Raw genomic sequence first — 25,564 nt, forward strand, 5'->3', positions numbered from 1 at the left:
CAGGTACTTTGCTATGAAATACCACATTATATGAATGAAACACGGGTTTAGGTGTATTTATATAGTCTTGGGAATGGTTACCAGTATTTAAGAGCTTACAAATTATATATCTGAGGGAATTGTTAGAAAATTAAATGAAACATTATCAGTAAAAAATAGAATGTAAATGTTACCTTATGACAGAGTTGGTTTACTTAGTGATTAGTCGTGTTTTGATGTTTATCTTGCTTCTGGATGTCATAATTTGTTTGTAAGAAATATTATTTTTTTTATTATATGTTTGTAAGCAATATTATTACCAAGGGAATTACTTGCTGCTAAAGTACTTTATGTACCAATTTTGTGAGGATTAAGTAGCAATGAAAGACAATTTGCAGGTAGTAGAGATCGTAATTAATATAAAATGATGGTTGCTATTTAAATAAGAATGCAGAGGACAAGTTTTTGTCGATCAAGCAACTCTTTATTGTCATGGATTTTAGAGTAAGAACAGAAGTGTAAATTTCTTTTCTAAGAGAGGCTACTGAACCTACTTAAAGCAGTAGACCAGGTCCCTACCAGCAGAGGGAGTTAATGTTGCGAGTGATACTACCCTTGTACTTAGCTTGCATGACCACAGTTTTGAGGAAAAATACTGTGAAAGTAGACCCAGCATTCACTGAACCTGAATAAGAAAATTAAGAGTATCAGGAAATGAAGTATTAATTGAAAATGCAGGCAATTTCTGATAACCCTTTTTTTTTTTTTTTTTTGCAACACTCTCAAAATATTTAACGGTATCTTGTAATGCAGTTCCTTATTTTTTTTGTTTTATCAATATCTCTGCTCAAGAATTTGGCTTGTTTTCTTCATAATGATAGAGAGTAGGGAATTTTTTGTGGATTTGTTTTGGTTTGGTTTTGGTTTGGTTTTTTAAACCACTGTTCGGAGATTCCTTCTTTTGAGGAGGAACGTCTCCTGCCCACCTTTCTTGCTCGGCTTTCATAGTGAAAGCAAAATACTTAACTGAATAACAGCCTTATTTAAACTCTGCTTGTTCACACTTTCATGAATTAATATGGGTGTAAAGAAGGTTCTAAATGAGTGTATATTGGTGACTTTCTATTTGGTTTTATTACTGAAAATAGCTATTTGATAAGGTTTTTCTGTAGTTCAGGAGCAGAGCATTTCTGCAGTAAAAATACTATTTGCTAGTTCTAACACTTCACCTTTAGTAGAAATCTATGACAGTTTGATCTGAAAATGGCATTCTAAGCTGATGAATAAGGTGTCTTTGGGGAATGTATAAAGAAGTATTATATGAAAGATAACAGACCACAGTCAGATACACAGACTAAAACTTTTATATGGATAAATAGTTACTAATTCTTGTTCTAAATCCTGTTCCTTTCCTCTCTGACAGAAACTATACCAGTATCCTCCTCCACAGACTGGCAAGCAGCTTTTGGGTTTGGTTCCTCCAAACAGCAAGAGGACGACTTAGGGTTTGACCCCTTTGACATCACCCGCAAAGCCTTAGCAGACCTGATTGAGAAGGAACTGTCAGTCCAAGACCAACCTTCCCTTTCGCCCACATCTCTTCAGAACCCTACCCCACACACTACAACTGCCAAAGGGCCAGGCTCTGGATTCCTGCATCCTGCTGCACCCACAAATGCCAACTCTCTCAGTAGCACCTTTCCAGTCATGCCACAGAGGTTCCCACAGTTTCAGCAACATCGAGCAGTTTACAACTCCTTCAGTTTTCCAGGCCAAGCAGCTCGCTATCCTTGGATGGCCTTCCCACGCAATAGCATCATGCACTTGAACCACACAGCAAATCCCACCTCAAATAGTAATTTCTTGGACTTGAATCTCCCACCACAACACAGCACAGGTCTGGGAGGGATCCCTATATCAGGTAGGTGAATTGGGACAGCCATAAATATGACTTAATTCATGCTCTTCAGCTTCTCTGAGCCAGGACAGAAAAAGAGTGTAGTCAGCTACAATCGGTAGAGTGGTATCTCTTGACTATCGTACTAGGTTTATGAACAGGGGGAGGAATATTGTTTTAAATAGACCCTTTCCATTAAAAAAAAAAGGTAACTGGATATTTAGCCTTGTAATATTGAGCTTTATAAGGAAGGTGGAGTATTCTGTGCCCGCTTAATTTTGTGCCAAAGCAGATTGGTATTTTGGTTCTTCAGTCTTGCCAGACTGGCTTTCCTTAAGAATAGGCCCTGGAATCGCATTGTGACTTTCTTGTTGACATGCAGGTGCTGACCAGAGTTCTTAAAGTCGTGCAAAAAATTGCAATGATGGTAATTTGTGCCAGATGTCTTGGCTGGGTTGTTCCCTCTTGTGCATAACCAAATGGCTGCACAATAAAACATTCAGTGCTGCTCATTTCTGTACTTCAGATGGCCTTAATATTACACTAATCTTCCACTGAATGGATGCTTGCAATGTGTGTAAGAGGATTCATCCTAATTGTGAGGGTTGTGATGTTGGAGAAAAATAAATGTGCAGTCAGGCCAGTTCAGGCTGCTCTGAATGGATTAATAGGCTCTTGCATCAAATGTTACAACTAAGGAGCTAATTGTAACAATAATTGTCTTGATTAAAAATTCACTTCTGGAGTTTGAAGTCCTTCCATGTTTCCGATTTTAACTTGGCCTACACAGATTCTCTTTTTGTAACAGGGGAAGAAATTGTATTAAATGTATAATGAACTGCATGTAGAAAGTCTCTTAGCTCTTTGTAGTCTTGAGATGGAGAAAACTGTTTCTTGAGATGTTGCCAGCATTATTTTCCTTTCCGGGTTTTAGGAGTACTGGCTATACTATAAGAAAGTGACATAGAAAAAGTCATTGTGTGTTTTTGGTGCTCTAGTACAAGGCTAATTTTGACTATTACTTTCCTGTACTTTGTCCTCTTTGAAGGCTTGTCGTAGCTACATGACTGCTGTAGGGTCTTCAGGCTGATTCAAAGTATAAACATGGTCTGGACTACAAATGCAAGTAGTTCAAAACTCTTTATACTGGCAATGACAAATTTTTAAGCCTAAAATGACTGATACTGGTTGCGCTAAAAAAAAAAAGTTATTCTTGGCATGGAGTAAAACCTGCAGCATCCATAGCTGCAATGTGCAATGTTGCTCACTTTCCCCTAAACTACATAGAACTTCCAGAAGCACAGCAAGACATCGTTTCAACTCTACCACTCTGTTCTAAACACTTACAGTTTGAGGGACCAATTACAAGACTATCTTATGGACTAAGGGGACCAGAAAAATCCTTTAGCGTTGAAAAAATCTGTTCATAGTACAGATTGATTCTAGGTTTGCAAAAGTATTGCATTACTTTAATGGCAACTGACAGTTTGAAAGTAGACCTTTTTGTATTTGTAGAAGACTTGTAGATCTTTTTGTACAACTTCTGAAGAGCAAGTTGTGTGGTGTTGATTGATGTACAGCCCAGGCTGTGTACTTCCCCCATATGTTTTAAGGCAATAGAATAGATTTTTAATTATGTTGGTTTTTGTATGCAACTGCTAGAACCAATTGATCTCAAAATATTTTTGGCAAATACAGTGCTAAAAGCAAAGTAAACATCTGCTTTAGTTTCTATGGCAAGTTCCTTTGAGTTGGTTTTCATCTCTTGCTATAGAAAACATTGTTAGTTGCCTGGCTGACAATTATATAGCAGCAGTTGCTGCAGCACAAACACTTCTCAGGTGATCTACGTGTCAGCTTTGATATATCTTGAAAAAAAGAGTCATTTGTACAAACTTAGATTACTCCTTTTTCTTTTCCTGCTGCCAAAAATCAGCTGAACTCTCGTAGTTCTGGTTTTGTTTGCTGGGTTATGGATTTGTATTATTTAGTGCCTAGGGCTTTCTTTACTGACCTATCTGCTTGAGATGTACAAATAATTTAAAAGTCAGGAGATGACCTCATACCTCTTTTTTTGTGTACTGACTTAATAGTTTTCAATTTATTGATTATTCTGTCTTTTCTCATCTGTATCTAGTGTACAGGTCTCTCAACGAATTGATTTTGTATTCCTTTTGAAAAAATAATTCCTGTTTTTGTTTGTTTTTAATCTTATCAGTATCAAGTATATAATTACAGAATTTTCCTGGTTTCCTCATTTGATTTACAAGTACAGGTGTCTGATGGGGTTGGAAGTATGAAACTTTATTACAGTGCTTTATAACTAACTCTAGCTGACCTGCTAGAAAGGCAGTGCATATCATAACAGCTATTTAGCAGTATGGAGCAATTAGTTGTAGCACACCTGAAGCTCCTTTTTCTTGGCTCTTTTGTTAGTCCATGTTTTAGTAAGTGTCATCAATTCAGCCATTTCAGATGTAACAGCAAAAGAAACCAAGAAATACATGTGTATGACATGTTGAATGTAATTTGCTGAAGTTACCTTTTGTTTATTTGAGAATCAGAGCTGTGCTGTATTCATAACCTCACAGCTCCAGGTAGGGCTGTTCTGTGATGTATACCAAATTTAAATGGCAGGACACAGGCACTACCTACATTCCCTTTTTTTTTTTTAAGCTAATTTAAAAATAATTTTCATGTGGAGTTTAGTTGCCTATTTCTCAGAAGTAGTATTTATTAACTAATTCTGTGGTTTCCAATGAAATGACCCAATTGACTTCATAGTTTTATTATACATATACTTCAAATGTGTTGCATTCATCAGGCATACATTTGTCTCCAGCCTATGTTTAAATGAACTCTTTGATTGACTGATTGATTCCCAGAGTAGCATTTTTTTTCCTCCCCCTACAGTACCATTTTGCAAACTGTAGCAGATGTTACATGTTGTCATTTTCAGGGGCAGTTGAGGCTTATTGCTGCTCTGTGGTGTGGGATTGATTAGATGATTTACTGTGTAATTATAACTGTGTAACTGTGCTTCAGGAGAAAAGTTCAGTGACTTCTTCATGGGCAGTGTGTTTCTTGCTGAAAGAAATCTTACCCTAGATTGTATGCAAGCTATCCTAAGAATATGGACAGCCGCTATTCTTTGTTCCACAGATAATGCCAAAGGAAAGATTGATTCACTGACAGCAGCGTGGGTGGGTGTGTGCCTTTATTTTTATGTTACTGTAGGATAACAGGAAACTCTTTGTAATTCTATCACTAAAACACTATCATCTTTGCTACCCTACTGCCTGGTGGGGTGTTCAAAAATAATAGGTATAGTATGAGATCATAAAGTAGGTTTCAGATTAACAGTGTATTTTGAGACAGGTGCTTTATAAAATGAGATGTGTGCCTATTAATGTGAAAATAGAAATGTATAATTTTATTTCTGGAGTTTACTGAGTGGTTGGTAGTCATTGATTTTGTTACATAGAAAATGCATAGGACCAAATTCACAGAGTTAAAAGTATTAGGAAAAAGTTGTCCACCTTTCCTGTAAGTTCTATGCAGGATGAAGTACTTCACATTTTGAAACACTGGCTATTATTTCATTTATTACTTTCATAGTTATCCTCAACATAATTCCAAATGAGCAAAAACTTAACTGTAGGCACTTATATATTCAATAATAATTGAGACAGTTCGAACTCTTCCAAGACTAATGTTACGCAGTAATGTGTATCTATTCTTCCCAAATAAATCATTGAAACCACTGAGTTGGAAGAGACCCACAAGTTCATCAAGTCCAATTTCTGACTCTGCACAGGGCAGCCTAAAAATTAAACCATACATCTTGAAGCATTGTCCAAATGCTTTTTTTAAGCAAAGGCAATTTATATATATCATACATACATTAGAAATCTAAATAGAGGAAATAGTCAAGTGTACACAGAGACAGATAGGAAGCATAAAGAATTAAACCCTGTCTAGGAGAGGGGAAGAAAACAGTTTTACCCATTGTCCTTGAAGATAACCACTGTAAAATTTGTCATGATACTTTAGCCATGAAGCTGACTGATGTGGAGATCGCAGCAGGTTTCTGTGAGCTGTTCCTGAAACTTCAAAACAGGGGGCTTGAATATAAGTCCATGTAGTAGAATATAATGATGAATCAAAATTTTATTCTTTCAAGAACTTTTAGTTTTGGTGTTGTGGCTTGTATCTGTTGAATGTGTACAGCCTAATTGATGGTATTACATGTATTTAAAGATGAGATGATAAACAGTTAGATAGCTCTATTAATTTTGGGTGCCACCCAGCAGTGTTTGTGGTAGTGGTGTTGCATTCCTTATCAGGATACTGATTAGCATGCACGTTTTCAAGTCACGGCTGCATTTAGGTTTTTGTGAAGCAGTGGCTGGTAGCAGGGAGGACAAAGCAATGAAGGTTTTATTAAGCAAGTCTAACTTCTTCCCACTATTTTACGCCCTGAGCTCTTCCATTCCTAAAAAATCTATGGTGTTGCATCTCCTGCTTTAAATCTTCTGGCCTCTATACCCCCAGCTATTGAATGTAAACACCAAATCCTTTCTTGCCTAGTAATACCTTTTGGACAACATTTTAGTAATACAAGGGAAGATCCCTGTATGTTGGCTATGGTCATATTATTTAAAGACTTTATTTAGAGCACAAAAAAGGATGAGATGGCAGAATTAGTGTTAACATGCTTTCCCTATAATACTAAGAGTCATTGTCTGACTTCGTATTTTCTCATAATATAACTGCATTTCTGTTTGAGGCACACATTTCTTATCTGGTTTGGTCTTTTTGACTTTGTCTTCTCTCTCTGGGTTGATTCTATCTCCTGAACAAAAAAAAAACAAACAAAAAAACCCACCAAAAAACCAAAAACAAACAAACAAACAAAAAAAACCCCACCCCAAAAACCCACAAAAAAAATCCCCCAACCACCCCATGCCTTGGTTTTGTGCAAGACTGGGGAAAAAAAAAAAAGGAATTTGTGGCATAGCAGCTGACATTTTTCTGTGGTCTCAGGATATGATATGGGATTCTGTGCATGTTCTGCTACTGTGCCCTTTTAAAAGAGAGTTTGGTCCATGTGGTATGGCTGTTGAATTTAACATGTTGTAAAAATTAAATTTCTCCAAATGCTGTGTACAAAATGCATCTAATCCCACACCCTAGCAACAATCAATGTGCCTTAAACATTGCTGCCTCACATCCCTTTATTTGGATGCCATGGTCAAAAAAGCATTCTCCTACACTTTTCCTCTTGACCTGACAATATATGAAAGGTATAATGCCTGTTTTAAGTATTGATTGCCTTACTCTTAACAGTAAGAGATGCATTAGTCCATTAATTTTCTGTCCTAATCCTTTAAAGAAGACTGCTTGCTCACTTGGGGGTTTTCCTTGATGTTTGGCTGTCTGCCAGCAGCTGGACAGAAAGCATGGCAGTTGAATGTAGTCTTGTGTGCCCCCTGGTTAGCTCTATGGCTACCTATAGCTGAAGTCTTTCTCTGATTAGGTATGAGTACTGAAAATAGGAAATCTGGTGAAAATCTTGGCTGATACAGTAGTTGCAGGTGCCATGCATGGGACTTCCAAAGGCTTGTATCTTTTCCAGAGTGCAGAGCGCTCCCCTCAGAAGGGGATATGTTGCCCTGATAACAGGGTCACTCCTCATTTGAAACCTCTTTGAAAATGTAAAATGAAAAGTACCTTTTGTAAACAACCCTCAGCTGCTTCCATTATTGCTTTTACTGATCCTTGTGTATCCTGTTTTCTTCAACAAAGATGACTTGTTAGTGCAGCCTTTGCCATTGAATATTTTGTTTGTCTTATCAGTCTTTATATTCACTGCACCCTGTATTTTCCATGGAGGTTCTTAGACCTTTCTTCTTTAGGAGACACTTTGTGTCTGTGTGTATCTCCACCCTGAAATTCATTCTCCTTTTATTTCCCATCATAACTAATTTTGTATTTCACTGGTGAAGAGGGAGTGTTTGGCACAATATGGAACTAATTCAATTTGAAAATAAACTTCTGGCTTGCTCATTTGTTTCTTTGGAGAAGTTTGGGTTTTTTTATACACCCATGGTGGGGGTGCTAGGTTTGAAATAAATTAAATGGAAGTGAGATTTCAGATTAATTTTCAAAATACTATATCAGTGTCAAGATTAAAATCTGCTATGTGTATTTCTTTTCTTACCTCTGGTGTCTTGTCCATTAACTTTTATACGCTTTCTACTTTTGCTACTAAGACCTGGCTTCCTTAGTGTAATCATCTCATGATCTCTATGAGAACTTCATCTGCAGCACCTGTCCTTTAAGTTCTGCTACTCCTCCGTCTGTACCCAAATCTCATCTCACACACCCACCCTTCTGTTCCAAAGCCTTTTCAGTGCTAATACTGCAACTGTTTTCTAGACCCTGTGGAAATTTTTTCCTATGATTGTATAGGTGATACTGTTTCAAGTAAGGCTTGATACATAAATATCTGTGTCCTCATCTCTGGAGCTTGGTTTTAAGCTCTTACAGATTTTTTTTTAAAATATTTGATTGCAAGAGTATTAGTCATGGCAGTGAAAGACAGGCATCCTGCTTTTATGAGTAGTGAGATGATTTTTAAATGTGTAATTTTATTTTGGAAGAAGAAAATGTGAACAAAAAGAAAAAAAAGTGAGAAAAAAATCCTCCAACCTCTCACTGCAATGTATCAGAGGAATGACTAATCTCATTAACACTACTAGATTTGAAATAAATGCAGAGTTGGCTGAAATAAGTGGCCTGAGTAGCTGACCCAGTTTGCATCAGTCCTGACAGCTTTTTTAGCAGTTCTTCCCAGAAACAGAGAGAAACAAGCAGGTGGGAGATATTTCATATCAAATTTTCTGGCTGTTTGTGTCTGTAGTAATGTCACCAGAGGAGCTTCAGCTGCATTAAATGTTGGGCCTTTGCCTGTGTTTTAGGGATGGAAAACTGCATTTATTGCTTATAAAATCTCTTCAAGGACTGGTACACCAAAATTTAGAAAGGTTATTTCCTTTCACAGTTAACCCATAAGATCTTGGGATGGCTCTACAGCAGCATACGAGGCAGCTCTGTTGTCTGGTGTAGCATCTCCCTTCTCCAGCAGGCAGATCCTTAGCCTTGGGGTGCTGTGTTCTCTTAGATGCTTTTCTGAAATACCAACTGGCACATCAAAATATACAAGAAACCGCTAGCGTGAGTTAAAAGGTGCAATTATATTAGTGATGTTAAAAACCTGGTATTTTCCTTCTAAGGACTGGAAATGAGTGCACTTGGCAGTGTCACCTGTTACTAGTAGTGTCTAACAAGAGGCTGTGCCTTGGCACAGACCTGAAACTTTAGCTCCTGCTAAGTCCATTTCACAAAATATCAATTATGACTGATACATTTCAGCAAAAAGTACAAACAGTTCATAGGCTTCCCATGTAAACTTTTTTTGAAATGCACCAACTTGAAAAACTGTTGAGAAAGAGCAAACGTAATCTTTTAAAAATTGTATTGGGGGAGGAGATATCCTGAAGGTATAAGAGCAATTGAAAGAGCAGCTTTACAAAAAGTATTTCTCTTCCCAGTGATACCACATCACATTGAGGGCAAAAAAAAAAATTGATCTTTTCCATCCTTTACCGTCTCAAGGTTCATTTTACATCACAGCCTCATTTGAACTTCAGCTTGTCCTCAGAGGAATTATTTTAAAAAAAACACATGTATTTAAAAAGTAGGTCACCTCTATTAGAACACAGCATTTAGTAATCAGAATGAATTTCATGTAATGGAAATTGAAAACTTGGCTTTCTTGCACTTTATATAATTTTCCCACAGAATGATTGAAATAATCTGCAAATATGCATCAGCCTTAATTGGTTTTTACAGATATGGAAAAATTAAAAATTACTTTATCATTTGTCAGAGCATGCTTTCATTGTGCTAGTGCTGGTCTTGCAGTCTGGGTCAGAGGATTGGTTGATTGGTTGGATATTCCTGGAATCCAGAATCTCCATAACTGGATAGGCTCTTGCTAATTATAAATACACCTTCGAAGATCTGATTTCTTTTTTTCTTTGCAATGTCTAGTTATTTCATTGCCCATAAGGCAAATTTCAATTTTTTTTTTTTAATTTATGTGTATATTTATGCATGTACCCACAAGTACACTTCTACACATGGGATTTTCATTTGAAGTCAAAGTTTGTTTGTTCCGTTGACAGACAGTGTAACCTGGTGAGACGGAACTCTTCATGATGTGAGAGTAAGCAACTTAGGTTAAAATGAACTTTTTTTCTCAGATGAATGGAATTGCAAGCTGTCTGAGCTTTTTAATCAAACTGTTCTGTATGTAGGATTCAAGTACCTGTTTCCTTTGTTTCAGTATCTTAAGTCTTTGTGCGCTTTAGTTTAGATTTAAGGAAGTTTTTGAGATTATCAACATCAAGAACTAGCTGTTAGCTCAAGCAAAAAAAGAGATGATTTATTGACTAAGATGGAAGAATTACACAATATATTGTCTGGTTTGTATGCAGTACATTGGACCCCAGCTTGAATCAAGTCCTGCAGTTGACCGCTATGTGTTTTCAGCAATAAACTCTTAAAAAGTCAGTAATAAAAAATAATGGGATACTCTGGAATCATCTGCTAGGAAGTCAAGCATATTTTTCAAAACAAGTTAGAAACTCAATTTGAAATTTGCTTATAGCTTAAAATTGGGTGGCTGGCTGCTATAATTATATATTAGATTTGGTCTCCTGAACCATGGCAAGTATAAGTCAATCACAAGAACTCACAAGAAATTGCTTTTCTCAAACCTAATAAAATTCTGACACTGTAGATGCAAGCAAATATGAGTCTTCGTATTGTCCCCATACTAATGTTGTAGAAGGAATTTCCCATAAAAATAAGTGACATTTTCTGACTCATAACACTTATTTAGTCACAGAAAGCTTAACAGTTGTACTGTCAGATGCTTATCAAAAAAGAAAATTATTTAGAAAAACTTTCCCCTTTTAAGTCAATACTTTAGAGTTCAGTATATTCCTCTTCTACTTGCTAGCTTGGCTAACTGGCAAGTTAAGTTGCAATTGATTTTTTTAAAATTGAAGAATATTTAATAGCTGTCTTTTAAATTGGGTGAAACTAATATAACCATGGAAATCAATGTGGAATTGAGATATAAGGTGCTTTACTTGCATTATTTTAAAGCTGAGGGTATACTGGTGTCTGTTGTGAATCAAAACCAATTTTGTACATGTGTGTTTGTACATAAATGTGTGTGAATGTATGTGCTTCTTTCCTTAGCTCATAGAGCTTATGACTATAAGACTTTCATGTGAAATCCACACTGTGGAATGACACTTAGAAAGCCATTTTTGTGAATTGTCAAGTTGTTTCCCGTGTATAGACAATGTTTGTGAGGCTTTTAAATGTTCCCTGCAAACGGCTTTATCTTCTAGTGCTCCTGCCACTTGATATCTCCCTAATATGAAGTGGCTACTTGCATTCCTGATGGGCAGCACTGCTGTTTAAATGTGGGAAGTTTCAGTCTTCTTTAATCTGCCAGTAACATGCTCAGGCCTCTGTGAATGGATGAAACTTCATTGTTTGGTTTAAACATTGTAGGATTCCTAGCAATTATAGATACACAGAATCAATTAAATCTGAGAGTGAAATCCGTCAAAGTGTAGAAGCTTAACTGGGATTTAATTCATGGTTTTAAAAATTCCATGAAGAAACAAGCTTATTATTCATATTAAAGTGACATGGGTACAGTTCTTATCATAACTGTTTTATCGTTGGTTAAATATATAAGCTTTAGATTAAAGGCTTTTGAGTTTATCTAAGGTGATGGGCATAATTTCTTTTTTGAATGTGGCAAATTGTCCTTGCCTTCTCTTTCCCCCAGAGGGAAATATTGGACAACTGTTTGCAAACAGAAGTACCTGTAGTGTAAAGTCATTTTGAAATTAAAATAGAGAAGCCTCTGTCACTTCTCAGAATAGGGCAGTGGGCTGTTTCAGGGAAAGCATGTACTGTCTGTGATATCTGTGAACATGGTAGCACAAAGCGTGGACCTGGACCAGGGATGTCACTTCCAAGGGTATGCTTCTCTTGGGGAGGGGGGGCATTTGTTTCTAATTGAGTTGAAAGACTCCTGGTGAACTCTACCTGGTGGTCTTTCCTGTTCTTTTTTTTTTCTCTCATGTTTCTTTGGCTTCAAAGCTGTTACTGTACAGTGTAAGATTGAAGATTTCACAGGGGCCTTTTTACAGGCAGGTTGTTGAAATAGCTATTTTATTACCAAATACACCTTGATAGTCTCTGCTGCTTTTGTTGCTAGTCTGTGCAGTCAGGTATGTGGCATTGCTAAGAAGTTTGTTTTTCTCTCATATGATGATTTTCCTCTGAATTTATTTTACTTATTTGAAGCTTTTCTATAGTTGACACAGTTGTGTGTCTTGGTCACACACATAGCATACTGATGTGTTCTTATAATAGAAATAAATAATTGCAATCTAGAATTGCAGGACTGCTTACTTTTCAATGGGACCAGAATATATAGGACTCGGCATAAATATATTTCGTGTTTTTACACAGTTAGTGCTCTTGTAACAGTTTGGAGTATAATTTTGGCAGAACGAAGAAATAGGCTTGCTTTACACTTAACAGTCTTGTGATCTTTTCTATCAGTCATATTTTTAAGCATGTACTGTGTAAATTTTGCTGCGGATTTGACCATAGGCTTGTATCAGATTTGGAGCAATAATGCGAAATGGTCTAGTCACTGTACACAGATATTCATTTTAGTGGGCTTGTCTCACTGTAAGCTGTGCTATCCCATTATCCTCAATATAAAATATCAAGTGCATCAACATCACAAATGTGACACAACCACATCTGAAACACCTTTGGGTCTACATTGCAGCGTCATGTCAGAATTTTGGAAGTCACAAAACAGCGTGTGTCAGTGCAGCAGATGCTTGTGCAAACATCTTCCAAAGCATTGATTATGTACAACAGAACAGTGTTCTAGCTTGGCCATCATCCTCTTCACTGTCTGTCCCCCAAATACACACTGCTTTCCCTGATTTGAAGGAATAGTGTTACAGCGTTACAGGTGGAGAATAATGAGGTAACACTACCAGACTGTCTGGTAGGATGTAATAATGGGGCAATTATTTTATTTAGAAATTTATTAAATTACTAGTTTTTGTACAGATTAATGTTCAGCCTTCTCAATTGTATTATTTTTAAAAGTTAACTTTAAATGATTATTTATTTAAATTGGATGGACAAGTTATTTTTTTGAAGAAGCTTATTTTTCTTTCATTTTCTAGTCTAAGACAGTGGTTGACTTTGAAAACTTCACATGCAAGTACTTTTATTTCACATTGACATACCACCTCAGACAGTCAAATTTCAGTGTTAGAACTGTGGGATTAGTTCACCCCTGTAAACACAAGTTTCTGCTAGACCAGACAGGATTATGAAATGCACATTGAGAGAAGACTGGAGTTCAGGTTGTGTATTTGGGCCATGTTTTTTCATAATGGTGCTTTCAGTGATGCTTCACCAGGTTATTCTCTCTTCTGGGAGGCAATGCTGGGCATGAGGGGAGGAATCTCATATTTATTTTGGTGTATAAAATATTTTCTTTGCAGTCAACTGAGTTTTACCCTGTTTTTTTTTCTGTTTTCCCACTGTCCAAGGACATGCTGCTTTAAATTAAGATGAAGTTATGAAAGGAGATGGCATTTCCATTCCTTGAGAGAAGGAAACAGTGTTGTATTGGTTCTTATGTGCCTAGTTGTGATGTCCAACTGAGAAGTCTGCTAATAGTCAAAAAATTACTCCCTCCAAACAATTAATGTTAGAAATAGGAAAGGGTAATAGGCTGTTGCCTCAGAATTTTTAAGATTTTTAGCCTTTTGTAGATTTTAAAGTAACTGTGTAGTATATAGATTTTTAGTGTAGTTGTATAGTCTGACACACTTTAGAATAGTAGTTAACACTTACCAAACCCTATTCCCACTTCATATCGAATTTTCTAAATTCTTCAGGCTTGTTTAGGCTCCTTTCAAGGCAGGACTATACTAAACACATTCTGTTTAACAACATATGCCTCCCAGGCCTGAACAAGATACTGCCATTGTCAAAGCAACCTTCAAGCCCAGAACCTTGGAGAAGTTCCAAAGACAGTACGTGCTGTGAAGAAGAGGAAGATGAGGAAGAAAGGGGTCTTGGGTACTCTGACTCAGTTCAGGGGAAGTGTGACAGGGAGGCAGATTTGGGGAGGATCTGGGGGGCAGATAGTTCTTGGATTGGATGGATAATACCATAAAATTGTAGAATCCCTGGACATGGGCACGTGCCTTTGTACTCCTTATGCCAGAAGACCTTCATTGAAGACCTGCTCTCTACTTATCTATACTAAATTCACCTGATGAGGTTTTTTTCTCCCGATCTTTGGGCAACAGGCAAATGCCCTTTTTAATAGATCTGGGTTAACTGAGAGCTAACCTTTTCTCATTTTTAACTATGGTACTTAGCTCCATGGTGAAGTATAAACCTATTTAACAGGAAGAACAAACTAGCTGAGGGATGAGTAGTGAATTCTGAAGGTATTTATTTTCTGCAGTTGGTGGAAGTAACATTTGTGTTTGGGGTGGACTTGGATTTTCACTTAGGGTCTTGTTTTAAACTTGTCAGACTCCAGCAAAGATATGCTGATTTAGTTGTTCGGTTTGGGTGTTGGTGTATGGTGCCTGGAAGTTGCTCATGTTCTCTCTGGGTGCTTTACTTAACATAGCCAGTAACTGAGAAAGCTTTGGTCGTGTTTGGTGTTTGTTTTGTGGGTTTCTTTTTTTTGTTTTGGGTTTTTTTTTCAACTCTGTGCATTTATTAGCTAAGCTGGAAAACTGTTACAGACACCTGAGTGATGTGGTACTTGGGGTTTCTTTTTGTGTCAGAGGTCAGTGTTTTTTGTCCTAGCTTGCCTTCCAGCCCCACAAACCCAGATGTCTGGAAAAGACAATACATTTTTTTAAAATGTTCTGTTTTGTCACTTGGTACCCAGGACAAAGCATACATATTTTCTTATAATGTCTAATAAGAAGGGGGCCTAATGCCCTACAACATTTATTTTCCTATCCTGTTTCTTATAACATCTTTCAGGCTTTGTCTTCATTAGACTTCCTCAATGACATGTTGCAGGTGTGTAGTTTTTTACACATTTGTTTTCTTGTACATGAGTTTTGAGGACATGTTGGGGCTTAGTAATCTCCATGACTGAGACCATCATATGAGCATGCAGATTCCCAGCTCACAGGTATTGAGATCAGTATGGTCGCTCATGCACGGACCCAGTAAGCATTTTTTGTGTGGTTTTTTGCATTGTAGTAGAAATGAGTAATTCAACAGAGCTGTGTTTCTTTGCACAAGCTGTTGGAAGCAGCAGTGAGAAAATAAATAAAGTGGAAACTAATGGTGTACCATGCAGAATCTGTTGCAGTGATCATGAGCTGACTGCTTTTGTTCTGAAAAGTTAATTTAGAACTTGTCTCAAATGGGCTTATAAATGTTCAAGAGGCTTGTGAACATATTGAGGACACTTTTGACTAATACTTTGTAAAATTTTGATTTATTATTTTTAACCCTGGGATTGTAGGTTTTGATGAAAAATGTATTGCACTAAATTCTTCAAAGCACTTATTCTGTGCTTTAGAATTGCAAAGGAAAAAGTAGGAGTTTGGAAGGAACAGGAAGTAGATTTGGTTTACAGGAGGAGAAATTAAAGTTGAAGTGAAAGCCAGTTGTATGCACTGTGGCTTGATGCAAAACAAACGCAGAATGAATTGCTGCTAAGCCTGCATTGTTTTCACCCAAAGGGACTTGTACAGCAGGCCTCACAGGGCACATTGCTGCACATTTTGTTAGATACAGTCACACTTATGTCTGGAGGCTTGATTGCATCTTTGCACTAGGGTGTTAGTAAAAAGATGATCTTAGGTTGTTACTTGCTTAAGGGAAAGCTTTGGTTTTCTTAGGGCTCTTTTTTTCTTCCTGTCACACTGAAAATTTGAACTTAAGGTATAACACGATGCATGTAGTAACAGGCAGGCTTTACTTCCACTACCTGGTTTTTACCTGCCTTCTCTTTGTTTATGGGAATACTTAGGAGTTGTCTGTCTTCCTGGTGGAGGTACCTCATGCCATAACCTCTGAGATCAAGTCACTCCCCAACCTCAGCCAGTAAGTGAGGATAACAGTCAGGAGCTGACTGTAAACCTTCCACTCTCTGTGGTCAAATGTGTTCTGTGAACTTGCCCAGACACAGAGGAGGATTTTCTCAGTACCCTCTTTGCATCTGTGCCATTATCCCTGTGAGGACACTTATGTGTGTAGGTGGATGATTGTGCTAGAACAGCTGCATTAAGCATGTATAGGCTTAGAAATGAATGCATTGCTCCAACAGCCGTCATTGGCAGAGTAGGTAGAGCAGATTTGTATAATAATTTGTTTTGAAGTTCAGTTGGTGACTTGGACTGAAGTATTTGTGATTTGTGACTGAAGTTGCTTGTTGTAATTCTGTACAGAAGCAGAATCTTTAAATATAAAGTTTATTCTAAAAACTTTTGGCCTGGAGAAGGAAAGTTCTGCATGGAAGCACAGAATTTCAAGAAGTAGGTTATTTGTTTGGTTTTGGAGGTTTTTTCCCCCTTGTAACTACAAAAAGGCAATTGCTCGAGACATCTTTCTGAGCATTCAACTTTACAAATATTGCCAGGGCAGGTTTTGATAGCAATTGAGACTGCTTTCTTTGCTCTCTAACATAGAGTTGCAAGTTAGTGATATCCTCTAATTTTCCATGAAGACTTAAATCTCTTCTGTTGAAGTAGCATCAACATGATGTTGTGTGAGTATCTCTCTATAACAATTCTGATTGACATTGAGGTCTTTTCTTCAATTAGGATAAGCAGAGATGTTTAAAAAAAACCCAAATCAGTTGTACTCTAGATACGTGTCAAAAAGACGACATTGTGCCAACATACTACCCAACACTTCCTTTTCAAATATAATTGACCACAAGTTAATGAAGTAGAACTTTCTGTGTTGGCTGATAAATACTAGAACGCTTGTGTCTGGTTTGTTTTGCTTTGAGATACTTAAAGCAAGAGATGGATCATAGAACCTAATAGTCTATTCCTAGATAGCATGGTGTAACTTTTGTGTTCAGGGATCATTTGCTGTAGTGCTAATAGCCACATTATTCTGTTGTCCTTTATCAATACACCTCCTGAAACATTTAGGCAAGTAGTTGAGACTTGACTGTTCTGGTGTCCATCTGGTTTTCTTCTGACCAAAGTTTTGAGGATGTTGCTGTGTCGAGAAATATTCTGAAAGATCTCTAAAGAATTTTCACTACTGTTCTTCAACTGCAAGAGGAAATTTCACTCCCTCCAACTTCATTACCATTACCTTCAGAAGAACATCTGTAGGGCTGAGAATGAGCAAGCTATAATAAAACAAAAGACTTTTGTGATATTTCTCCGCCTCCCTGGTTTCTCATGTTCGGTTTCTATTGCAAAGCCCTACCTAGCCTTTCTTCATTTTGATACGCATCAAACAAAACAACCCTTTTGAGCCTGCTGCCCATTAATAAAGCAGCCAAGTTGCAACAGAGGTATTCTCATCAAGTACCCAGTAGATTTTCTCCTATTAGTAATAGAGGAAGAGCCACTGTGTCCTTGATTATTCGAGTCTCTGAACTGACATGGGGAAATATGTATTGGGAGAGGAGTTAAATCTTTCTCCCGCTACTTACACTTGGTTTAAAACCTGCCTGCCCCTCTGAGTAATTCATCAATCATGGAAACTTTGACCCTAGTTTTTGGACAGGGAAAGTATTAAATGCTTAGCTTAAAAAGTAAAAGCAAAATCCCATACCCCACCAAAGAAGGACATCTGTTTCTAACTTCAGCTTTTTATTTTTTTATCTTTCATTTTTTTTTGTTGGTAAATCTCCCAGACAACAGCAGTTCTGTAGAGAGTTTAAATATGAAGGAATGGCAGGACGGGCTAAGGGCACTTCTACCGAACATTAACATCAACTTTGGTGGACTGCCCAATGCTTCTTCCCCCTCCAACGCCAACCACAGTGTACCAACGTCCAACACTGCCACCACCGACAGCCTGAATTGGGACAGCCCTGGCAGCTGGATGGACCCCGCAATCATCACAGGTAACCGTTTCTCACTCCTTCAGCTCCACTGGCAAACCATCAGATGGGTATTTGGCACAAACTGATTTACATCTGGAAAAAAAAAAAAAGACAGTATGCGGTGGTCTCTTCCAGCTTCCATCCACAAAACCTCAAGGTTCCAGGAATTTTTGTGGAACCGCTAGGTATAACAGAGCATCACTTAGGCCTTTGCAATGCATGCCCGAGACCTTTGCAGGCAGTCAGGTGGAGCAGCACTTTTCTATACGGTCAATCTATAGGTGTCCCTTCTGCCGGATGGCATGTCCGGTATGCGCGCCGCTGGTCCTGAGGCACTGAAGGCAGTCACTGGACTTTGTTATTTAAAAAGGGACGTACTCCACTTGTTTATAAAGCTCTCTTTTATAAGGCTGTCTGGTTGCATTTCCCTGTTAGACAGACTGAAGCATGATTCAAGTAGGCAGAGTAGAAGGTGAAGCATGCAGTGTACTGGCAGCTTGGTGTGGTAAGATCATGTTGACAGGGATGCAGTTCTTGAGAAAGATGTTTGATAGAAAAACGTGTGTTTTATGAAGAAGTGTTCTGAGGGTGAACTTTCTCCTATCTGGAATTCATGTTAAATGTTTTGCGGGCAGGGTAATTATACATAATAATGCATTTTCTGTACAAACTAATCATGTTTTTTCACTGTTGCTTTTTGTTAGGTTAAATTGACCTCCTTCATGCTCAACTTATTGCTTCTACTCTGACTTGCCTGTATCCCTGTTTTTTTTTCTTCTTTTCATAGGTATCCCAGCCTCCACAGGAAACAGTTTAGACACCCTTCAAGATGACAATCCTCCACATTGGCTAAAATCTCTTCAGGCCCTCACAGAGGTGGACGGCCCCAGTGCAGCACCATCACAGACGCACCACAGTAACCCCTTCGGCACACAGATCCCTCTGCACAGAGCCAGTTGGAATCCCTACTCTCCTCCTTCAAACCCCACCAGCTTCCATTCCCCACCTCCAGGCTTTCAGACAGCCTTCAGACCCCCCAGTAAAACCCCCACAGATCTACTACAGAGCTCAGCGCTGGATCGTCATTAGGAAAGGAGGAAAAAGAAAAAAAAGAAAAATAAGACCCAAAACGTTAGAAATGCAGGAAGTGTCCCACCCTGACTCCTTCCCATGCCCACCTACTGTTCCCTGTCATATCTTTCTTTCTGAAGAATCCAGTTCCTGATCAAACTTCCCCCCCAAATGCAATGCCATCACAGGGTCATGACCATATCTTTTCGTTAAGTTTTTGCAGAACCAGTGTTTGGAATACACTGTTTGAGATATTTTCTAACCATTCTAAGGAAAAAAAAAAAGAGAGAGAGAGAGAGAAAGCAAAATGCAGTCTCAATGCCTAAGGAGAATATTACTGTCTTATGTCTCTTGCACATGAGTATTTCTGCCTAGTGGAAAAGTGTCAGTCTGCAGTAGGGGAAAAAATGCAATGCAGAATCAAATGCAGGAACATGAAAAAGGTATTTAATTTAAATGAAATTACTGAACATGTGGGGCAAACAGTGGCCCAGCATTTATTTTGCATTGTGTGGCACTACACAGGGAAATTGCTATGTTGGTGGTTTTTTTGTTTTTTGTTGTTTTTTTTTTTTGAGCAGGGGATTTTATTGCATCAGTCAGAGTTTGAGATGAAGTGTGTTGAAAGACAAAACACTTATAGCTATGAGTAACTGGCATGTTGCTAAAGAGTGGTTTAAAGAGAGGAGAATAAGATTTTTCTTTAATTTTGGCTTTAGATTTAAAGTAAACTTTAATGTTTTAAAAGTATTCACAGATTTAATACCTAGCATATACATAATATAATTATAAGCAGCTGAAACACGAGTGATATTTACTGCAGTCTTTCTATCTCCTCTGTCAGTCTCTCTTTCTTTTTTTTTTTTCTTTAGAAGATTCACCTGATTAGGGCACTCTGGGATAGCACTGCATTGGGGCCACATGATCACCATCAGGAGCAACCTCTGACCTCCTCTGCCTGCAGCTTTTACTTAACCCTGTAGTTTCTGGACGTTTGTGCAGTATTGAAAAGACAGGAAAAAAGAAACAGATAAATAAACATGGTTATAACCTGACGCTAAAACTAAAACCAAGGAAATGTACCTCTTTCTTCAGAATTAAAACTAAAATCTTAAATAAAACAGAAAACTTGATGATGACTTCATGTTTGCTTTTCTGGTCTTTTAATGTTGGGTTTTTAATTACTGCATCTGATAAAACCATATGTCATTGGGTGTTTTGGGTTTTTTTCCTATTCATCTAAAGCGGATCTACTTTATAATTGGAAAATACTGCTTTGCGTGGTAACTTCTGTATTGAAGGGTGGAAAAAGCATACACACTTTAAATTTTGTAAAGGGATTCTCTTGTCTTTACTCATTGCTGTCAGTCTCTGTTATTGGTGATATCTTTTTAAATCTGAAATATGAAAAACTTGTTTATACATTTCCTGAATTAAATGCCATGGCACTTGGGATAGATAGCATGCAATAATATGCCTGAAGGTTGTGGCAGAGAATTCTAGTTACAACTCCCTGCTTTAGTCAGCATCTTCACTTAAAGGTGTAAAATAGTATCACTGCACAGCAGGGGGTGAAGAGCTCTTAATGTACAGAAGGCCTCCAATAAGCTCTTACTCTTCCAGGCACAGATACTTAAAACCAGCAAGCTTGTGGTTGGGGTGGTGACTGATGCAGTTCATGAGGATGGCAGAGAGCCTGAAATCCTAGAGATACCTGTGCAGAAGGATTTCTCACCTGGTGTGAGCTATATAGATCAGGCTGGCAGCTTTCCAAAAATGTTTACTGCTGGCAGGGGCAAGGAAGGGAATTCCCACTGATGAACTGTGAACACCTAAATGGGGATGGAGGGAGACTGGGAGTGGGAGCAAGTCCTGAGTTGGTCACTGTACAGAGGAACCAAGTATTGAATCTGCATAAAGTGATTCTAAATACCCTGCTTTACTAAGCATCACTTGGCGACTACATGCTTTTGCTCTTCTCTCCCCTGAGTTACCATTTTGGTGCTGTATTTACTGTCTGTGTTACAGAACTGAGTGCGCTGTTTCTGAATGGGTATTGTTGCTGAGTCACATGCCCTGGTTACTTGGGAGAATGTGCACACCCTCTGATGCCAATGCTTCCCCAAAAGCAAACTATGTTTTTGTCATCCAGCCATCCCCTGTACGATGCCCCCCTGTAACTGCTGGTGGTGGAAGAAGTGCTGCAGGCTGGGAACAGCCTCTCCTGTGGCAGTGCCTGCTGGTACCCCTGCACTGAGCATGCAGCCCAACAGCAACAGTCATCTGGAGATGCTGGTGAACATGTAAATGGTCTTTGGTTTGGGGGCTTTTTTTTGTCTCCTTTGCCAGTTGCTAGTCATTTCTCCACTTTTAACATTCTCTTTTAGAGGGGTGCCCTTCCTGACCCTGAAAACAAGCAAGCCAAAGTAGCTCTGACTACTTTCTATGTACCTCAGCAATTCCTGAAACTGCTACTTTCTTCAGTTTTTTATTAGTCCCTTTGTTGCAGTTTAGGATCTGCAGCGGGAAACCTGTGCCCATGGTCTGCTACCATTGGAAAACATGCTTTAGCCACTCAGGAGAGTGCTTACTCCCTGCTGCCATATCGCAGCTTCTGTAGTCAGCCTTAGCAACAAACTTGTAGCTTTCAGGAAAAGGTTTGCAACTTAGAATGATTTTTCTCTTTATGGTGCTGCTTTCCTGAGAGAGGTTATCCACCAAGAAGTCTTAGTGTTACAACAGTTAAAGTATATCAGTGTTCAGATTGTGTTTTGGGTGCAGCTTCTGCCACTTTTAACCTAGTTTTACTTACTGGCTGATGTGGATTCCTGCACCCCCCCCAGTTGGGAACCAACCTGGTATTTCACTCTGTTCAGCTAGGTCAACTAGTTTCTCCTGAGGTGGTGTGTTGGGTTTTTTGGTGGGTTTTGTTTGTTTGTTTTGTTGTGGGTTTTTTTGATGATTGACTGTTCCTGTGAAAAGAAATTCAGTACAGAAAGCTTTACTGAAAAGAGAACATCAATGTGTCTGCTCTGACTGTGTGATTGTCTCAGTGTGTGGTCTTATATATCATTAAGGACACTTGGCAGCTCTTTCTTTCATTAAGCAAAGAACAGTGCTTGACTAAATGGCTGCTGACTGAGGACTAGCAACACATTTGGTAGATGGTGTCTGGTGAAGATGAAGTTGGAGAAAGAGGATGGGCCAGAGTCCTCCTCCAGAATGGGTATGAGTGTATGTTGAGGGAAGGGAGTTGTTAGCCATGAAAGTGTTGGTGCAAGAAGCTGTGTTGCATTTTCAAAGAATTTGCAATTCAAGTGTGGTAATTGGAGGGTCAGCAGTGCTGGATTGATAGTAAGGGTTCCTGCCTTCAGCTTTTTTTTTCCCCCCCTCAACTTTTTAATATCTAACAAGAGAATGATGTTTTTCGAGATTACAGCAAGGAATAAAATGCCACCTTCTATGTAAGGGGAGGAGCCATTGCATAAATTCCCTTTACTTTTATATCTTCTCTTTCCTACTTGCAAATCAAGTGTCAGCAGGTATGTGCCATTGTAAGTGCAATGTCTTGACAGGGCTGTTTTAACCATACTTAAAACACCATTGCCAACTCTTATGACATGGCAGTTTTTAATTATGAAGTTTTTATTCTACTTCCTGAACTCTCAACTTTTTTCTTCTTCTCCACCACAGATTCTGTTGTCCAAGAAGTTTTTGTCCTGAGATGCTCATTTAATCATAAGCATTAAAGATGTTGAAACAGAGAGTGATTTGGGGTGGGGTTTTTTGTTTGTTTGTTTTTGTGGTTTTGGCTTTGTGTTTTTGTTTGTTATGTTTTAGTTTGGGTATTTTACAGTTTGGTAGAGCTGGTCATGCTGCTGTGTGGAGATTTTTGGCTTTTTCTGGTGAGGGGGAAAGAATCATGCGTCAATTTCCATCTTCACTCTTGCAGAGGAGTTGATAAAAATACACTTGAAAAGCTTGTAAAACCTGGGTGCTTACTGTTCGTCCCTCTCCTCGGGGCATGTGAAAGTTGCCTTTAGCTTGGGTTTGGTCTTGATCTCTGGCATGTAAATCCACGGCATGGCAGGTGGTGTATTGCCTGGGACTGATTCCCTCTGGGGAAAGCTGTAGTGCTGGAACTACACTGCTCAGAACTGAGGTGTGTCAGGAAACTGAGGGGTAGCACAGTGCTTCAAGGATTAGGGGACTGGAATTGTCACCAGCTGTACTTGAAGGATGATGTGAGTACTTGTAACTTCTTGAGGGGAATGAAGTCTCCTCCAGTCCAGCCGCCAGTGACATGAATTTTCAGTGTGCCCAGAGCACATAATATAAAGTGCTGTTTGGCATGAATCCGTGCTTTAAGAGTGGTTGTTGCTTTACATCTCCTCCAGCAGCATGTGGCTGCATGGCTGGCTGTGGAAGTGCTCTCCACTTCACTGGTTTATGGTCATCTGTTCAAGCTGAATGCAGGTACAGTAATGGCAAGGGCTTGTGCTCCTTCCTCTTTGCCCAAATCTCAGCATCTCTTTCTCCCTAGTTTGGGATGTTCCGCTGGTGGAAAGGAGCTCTCAAGTCCTCTTCTGTTAATGGTTGTGACTGTAAACAAAGCTCCTAAAGAGGAAAAAGGTGAAGCATCATTATTGCTTTGGGCTACAGTGTAAGAAAAGGTGTAGCCTCAGTATGCTGTGATCTACATGTAAGAGCACTGTAGATGGGCCAGATCATCATCTTCCCTTCTTTCTGGGGTTTCCCTTTGCCCTAGGCACAATGCTGTTGTGTATGTGGTAAAGATACATCTCCTGAGATGGAAATGGCCAAATGAAGTTGTTGCTGTACAAGTAGGGGGAGCTAGAGTGAGTTGCGGGGATGCAGGAATCTGAACTGCTGCTTTGTGCAGGTTTGAGGTGAGGTGAGTGATCCTGGCATCTGTGGATTTGTTACCAGCTTTGCTGATGAAAAACACTGGTTTAGGGTGGTCTGATACAGTGACTTAGGTGTGGAAGTCATTTGAACAGAGATGGTGTCACTGTGGAGGAAAGCAGTATAGAAAAGTCTTTTTAATCTAAAATCTACGGGAGAGCGATCTGTCTGACGTGTGGTGGTCAAGAGGTTGCATCTCCTGCGACACAGATGAGTCTTTCGGTGGGATACAGGCATTGCATAGTTACTGTTGCTATCCCTGTGAAATCTTGCTAAGTTGCTCTTTCTTTTCCCCAGACATCAGACTTAAAATTTTGACGAATACAACTCCATTTCAGCAGAGAGGGTGGGACTTGCTTAGCTCTCTCCTCTTCCTACCAGCACTTAAAATGTTAGTGTAGACAACTTGTACAGGCAGAAGGTGGCCATTCTTTTCAAGTTCACAATGAATATCTTTTGGGAGTTTTGTGGCTTTAGCATTTGGATGTTACAGGTCCTGACGTTAACCTTGCCCAGATCTTCAGAAAGGGTCTGAGACCTCTTATACCAGTGCCAACAGTCACAGGAGGCTAGTACCTTCACTGGAGAACTTAAAGTTGTGACCAAAACTTGTTTAGCTCTTTTGAGATAAACAATGCAGGCTGAGGTATACAATGTGGAGTCTGAAGCTTAAAATCCTGTTTAAAACAACAAACTGAGGATGCTTGCTCTCATTGTTCAGACACTCATCAGGAAGTGACTGCATGTGATGTTTGCCTGGGACAGAACTGGCAGTGAGCTGGCCTTGCAGCTATCTTCAGTTCCAGGGTCCACCTCTCTGTTGGATAATCCATGTGTATAATTTAAATTAAAAAAATTAAAAAAAAAAATTGATATGTAATGTATTGCATCATTGGATATTGCATTTGATGTAGTGATAGGACAAAGAGGGAATGGCTTAAAATGGAAAGAGGGCAGATTTAGATTAGATATTAGGAAAAAATTCTTCCCTGTGAGTATAGTGAGGCACTGGAACAGGTTGCCCAGAGAAGTTGTGGAAGTGTTCAAGGCCGGGTTGGATCGGGCTTAGAGCAACCTGGTTTAGTGGAATCTGTCCTTGCCCACAGCAGCGGGACTGGAACTAAATGGTCTTTAAGGTCCCTTCCAACCCATACCATTCTATGTTTCTATGTTACATAAAACATTATAACTCAACCTCTTGGAGCTTCAGCTTCCAGTAGGGAGGCCAGGATCTTAAACAGCTGGAAACCCCCTTCCGTAGCATGGAGAAAGCTGGAGTTTCTCTTGTGGTCTGCAGGGGTGAAATGGTGGAGAGGGCAGCACCTCATGCGCTGCTCTGATGAAGACAGGTTGGGTAGATGGTGGTTCCAAGAGGAACCACTGAATAACATGGCAAGAATGCATGGGATTATAGTCTTATGAGGTTTGCTGCTTTT

At 38.9% G+C, this 25,564-nt stretch overlaps 1 protein-coding gene across 6 annotated transcripts in view; it reads left to right on the forward strand.

The window, feature by feature from the left end:
• Positions 1 to 20,344, forward strand: part of CNOT4 (CCR4-NOT transcription complex subunit 4) — an 81,327-nt gene extending 60,983 nt beyond the window's left edge. For 3 of the 6 annotated variants that reach the window (XM_017804491.1, XM_017804489.1, XM_017804492.1), the window contains 2 exons: positions 1,403 to 1,900; positions 18,919 to 20,344. In XM_017804491.1, the coding sequence (XP_017659980.1) occupies positions 1,403 to 1,900; positions 18,919 to 19,220 (800 nt within the window). In that variant the 3' untranslated portion in view covers positions 19,221 to 20,344. Of the gene's footprint in view, positions 1 to 1,402; positions 1,901 to 17,939; positions 18,153 to 18,918 lie in introns of all 6 variants that reach the window. The other 3 variants (XM_017804490.1, XM_017804488.1, XM_017804486.1) reach the window with 2 other exon arrangements.
• Positions 20,345 to 25,564: the final 5,220 nt, after the last annotated feature.

Source organism: Lepidothrix coronata, unplaced genomic scaffold (genome assembly GCF_001604755.1).
Source record: "Lepidothrix coronata isolate B3197 unplaced genomic scaffold, Lepidothrix_coronata-1.0 Scaffold9, whole genome shotgun sequence".
Lineage (NCBI taxonomy): Eukaryota > Metazoa > Chordata > Aves > Passeriformes > Pipridae > Lepidothrix > Lepidothrix coronata.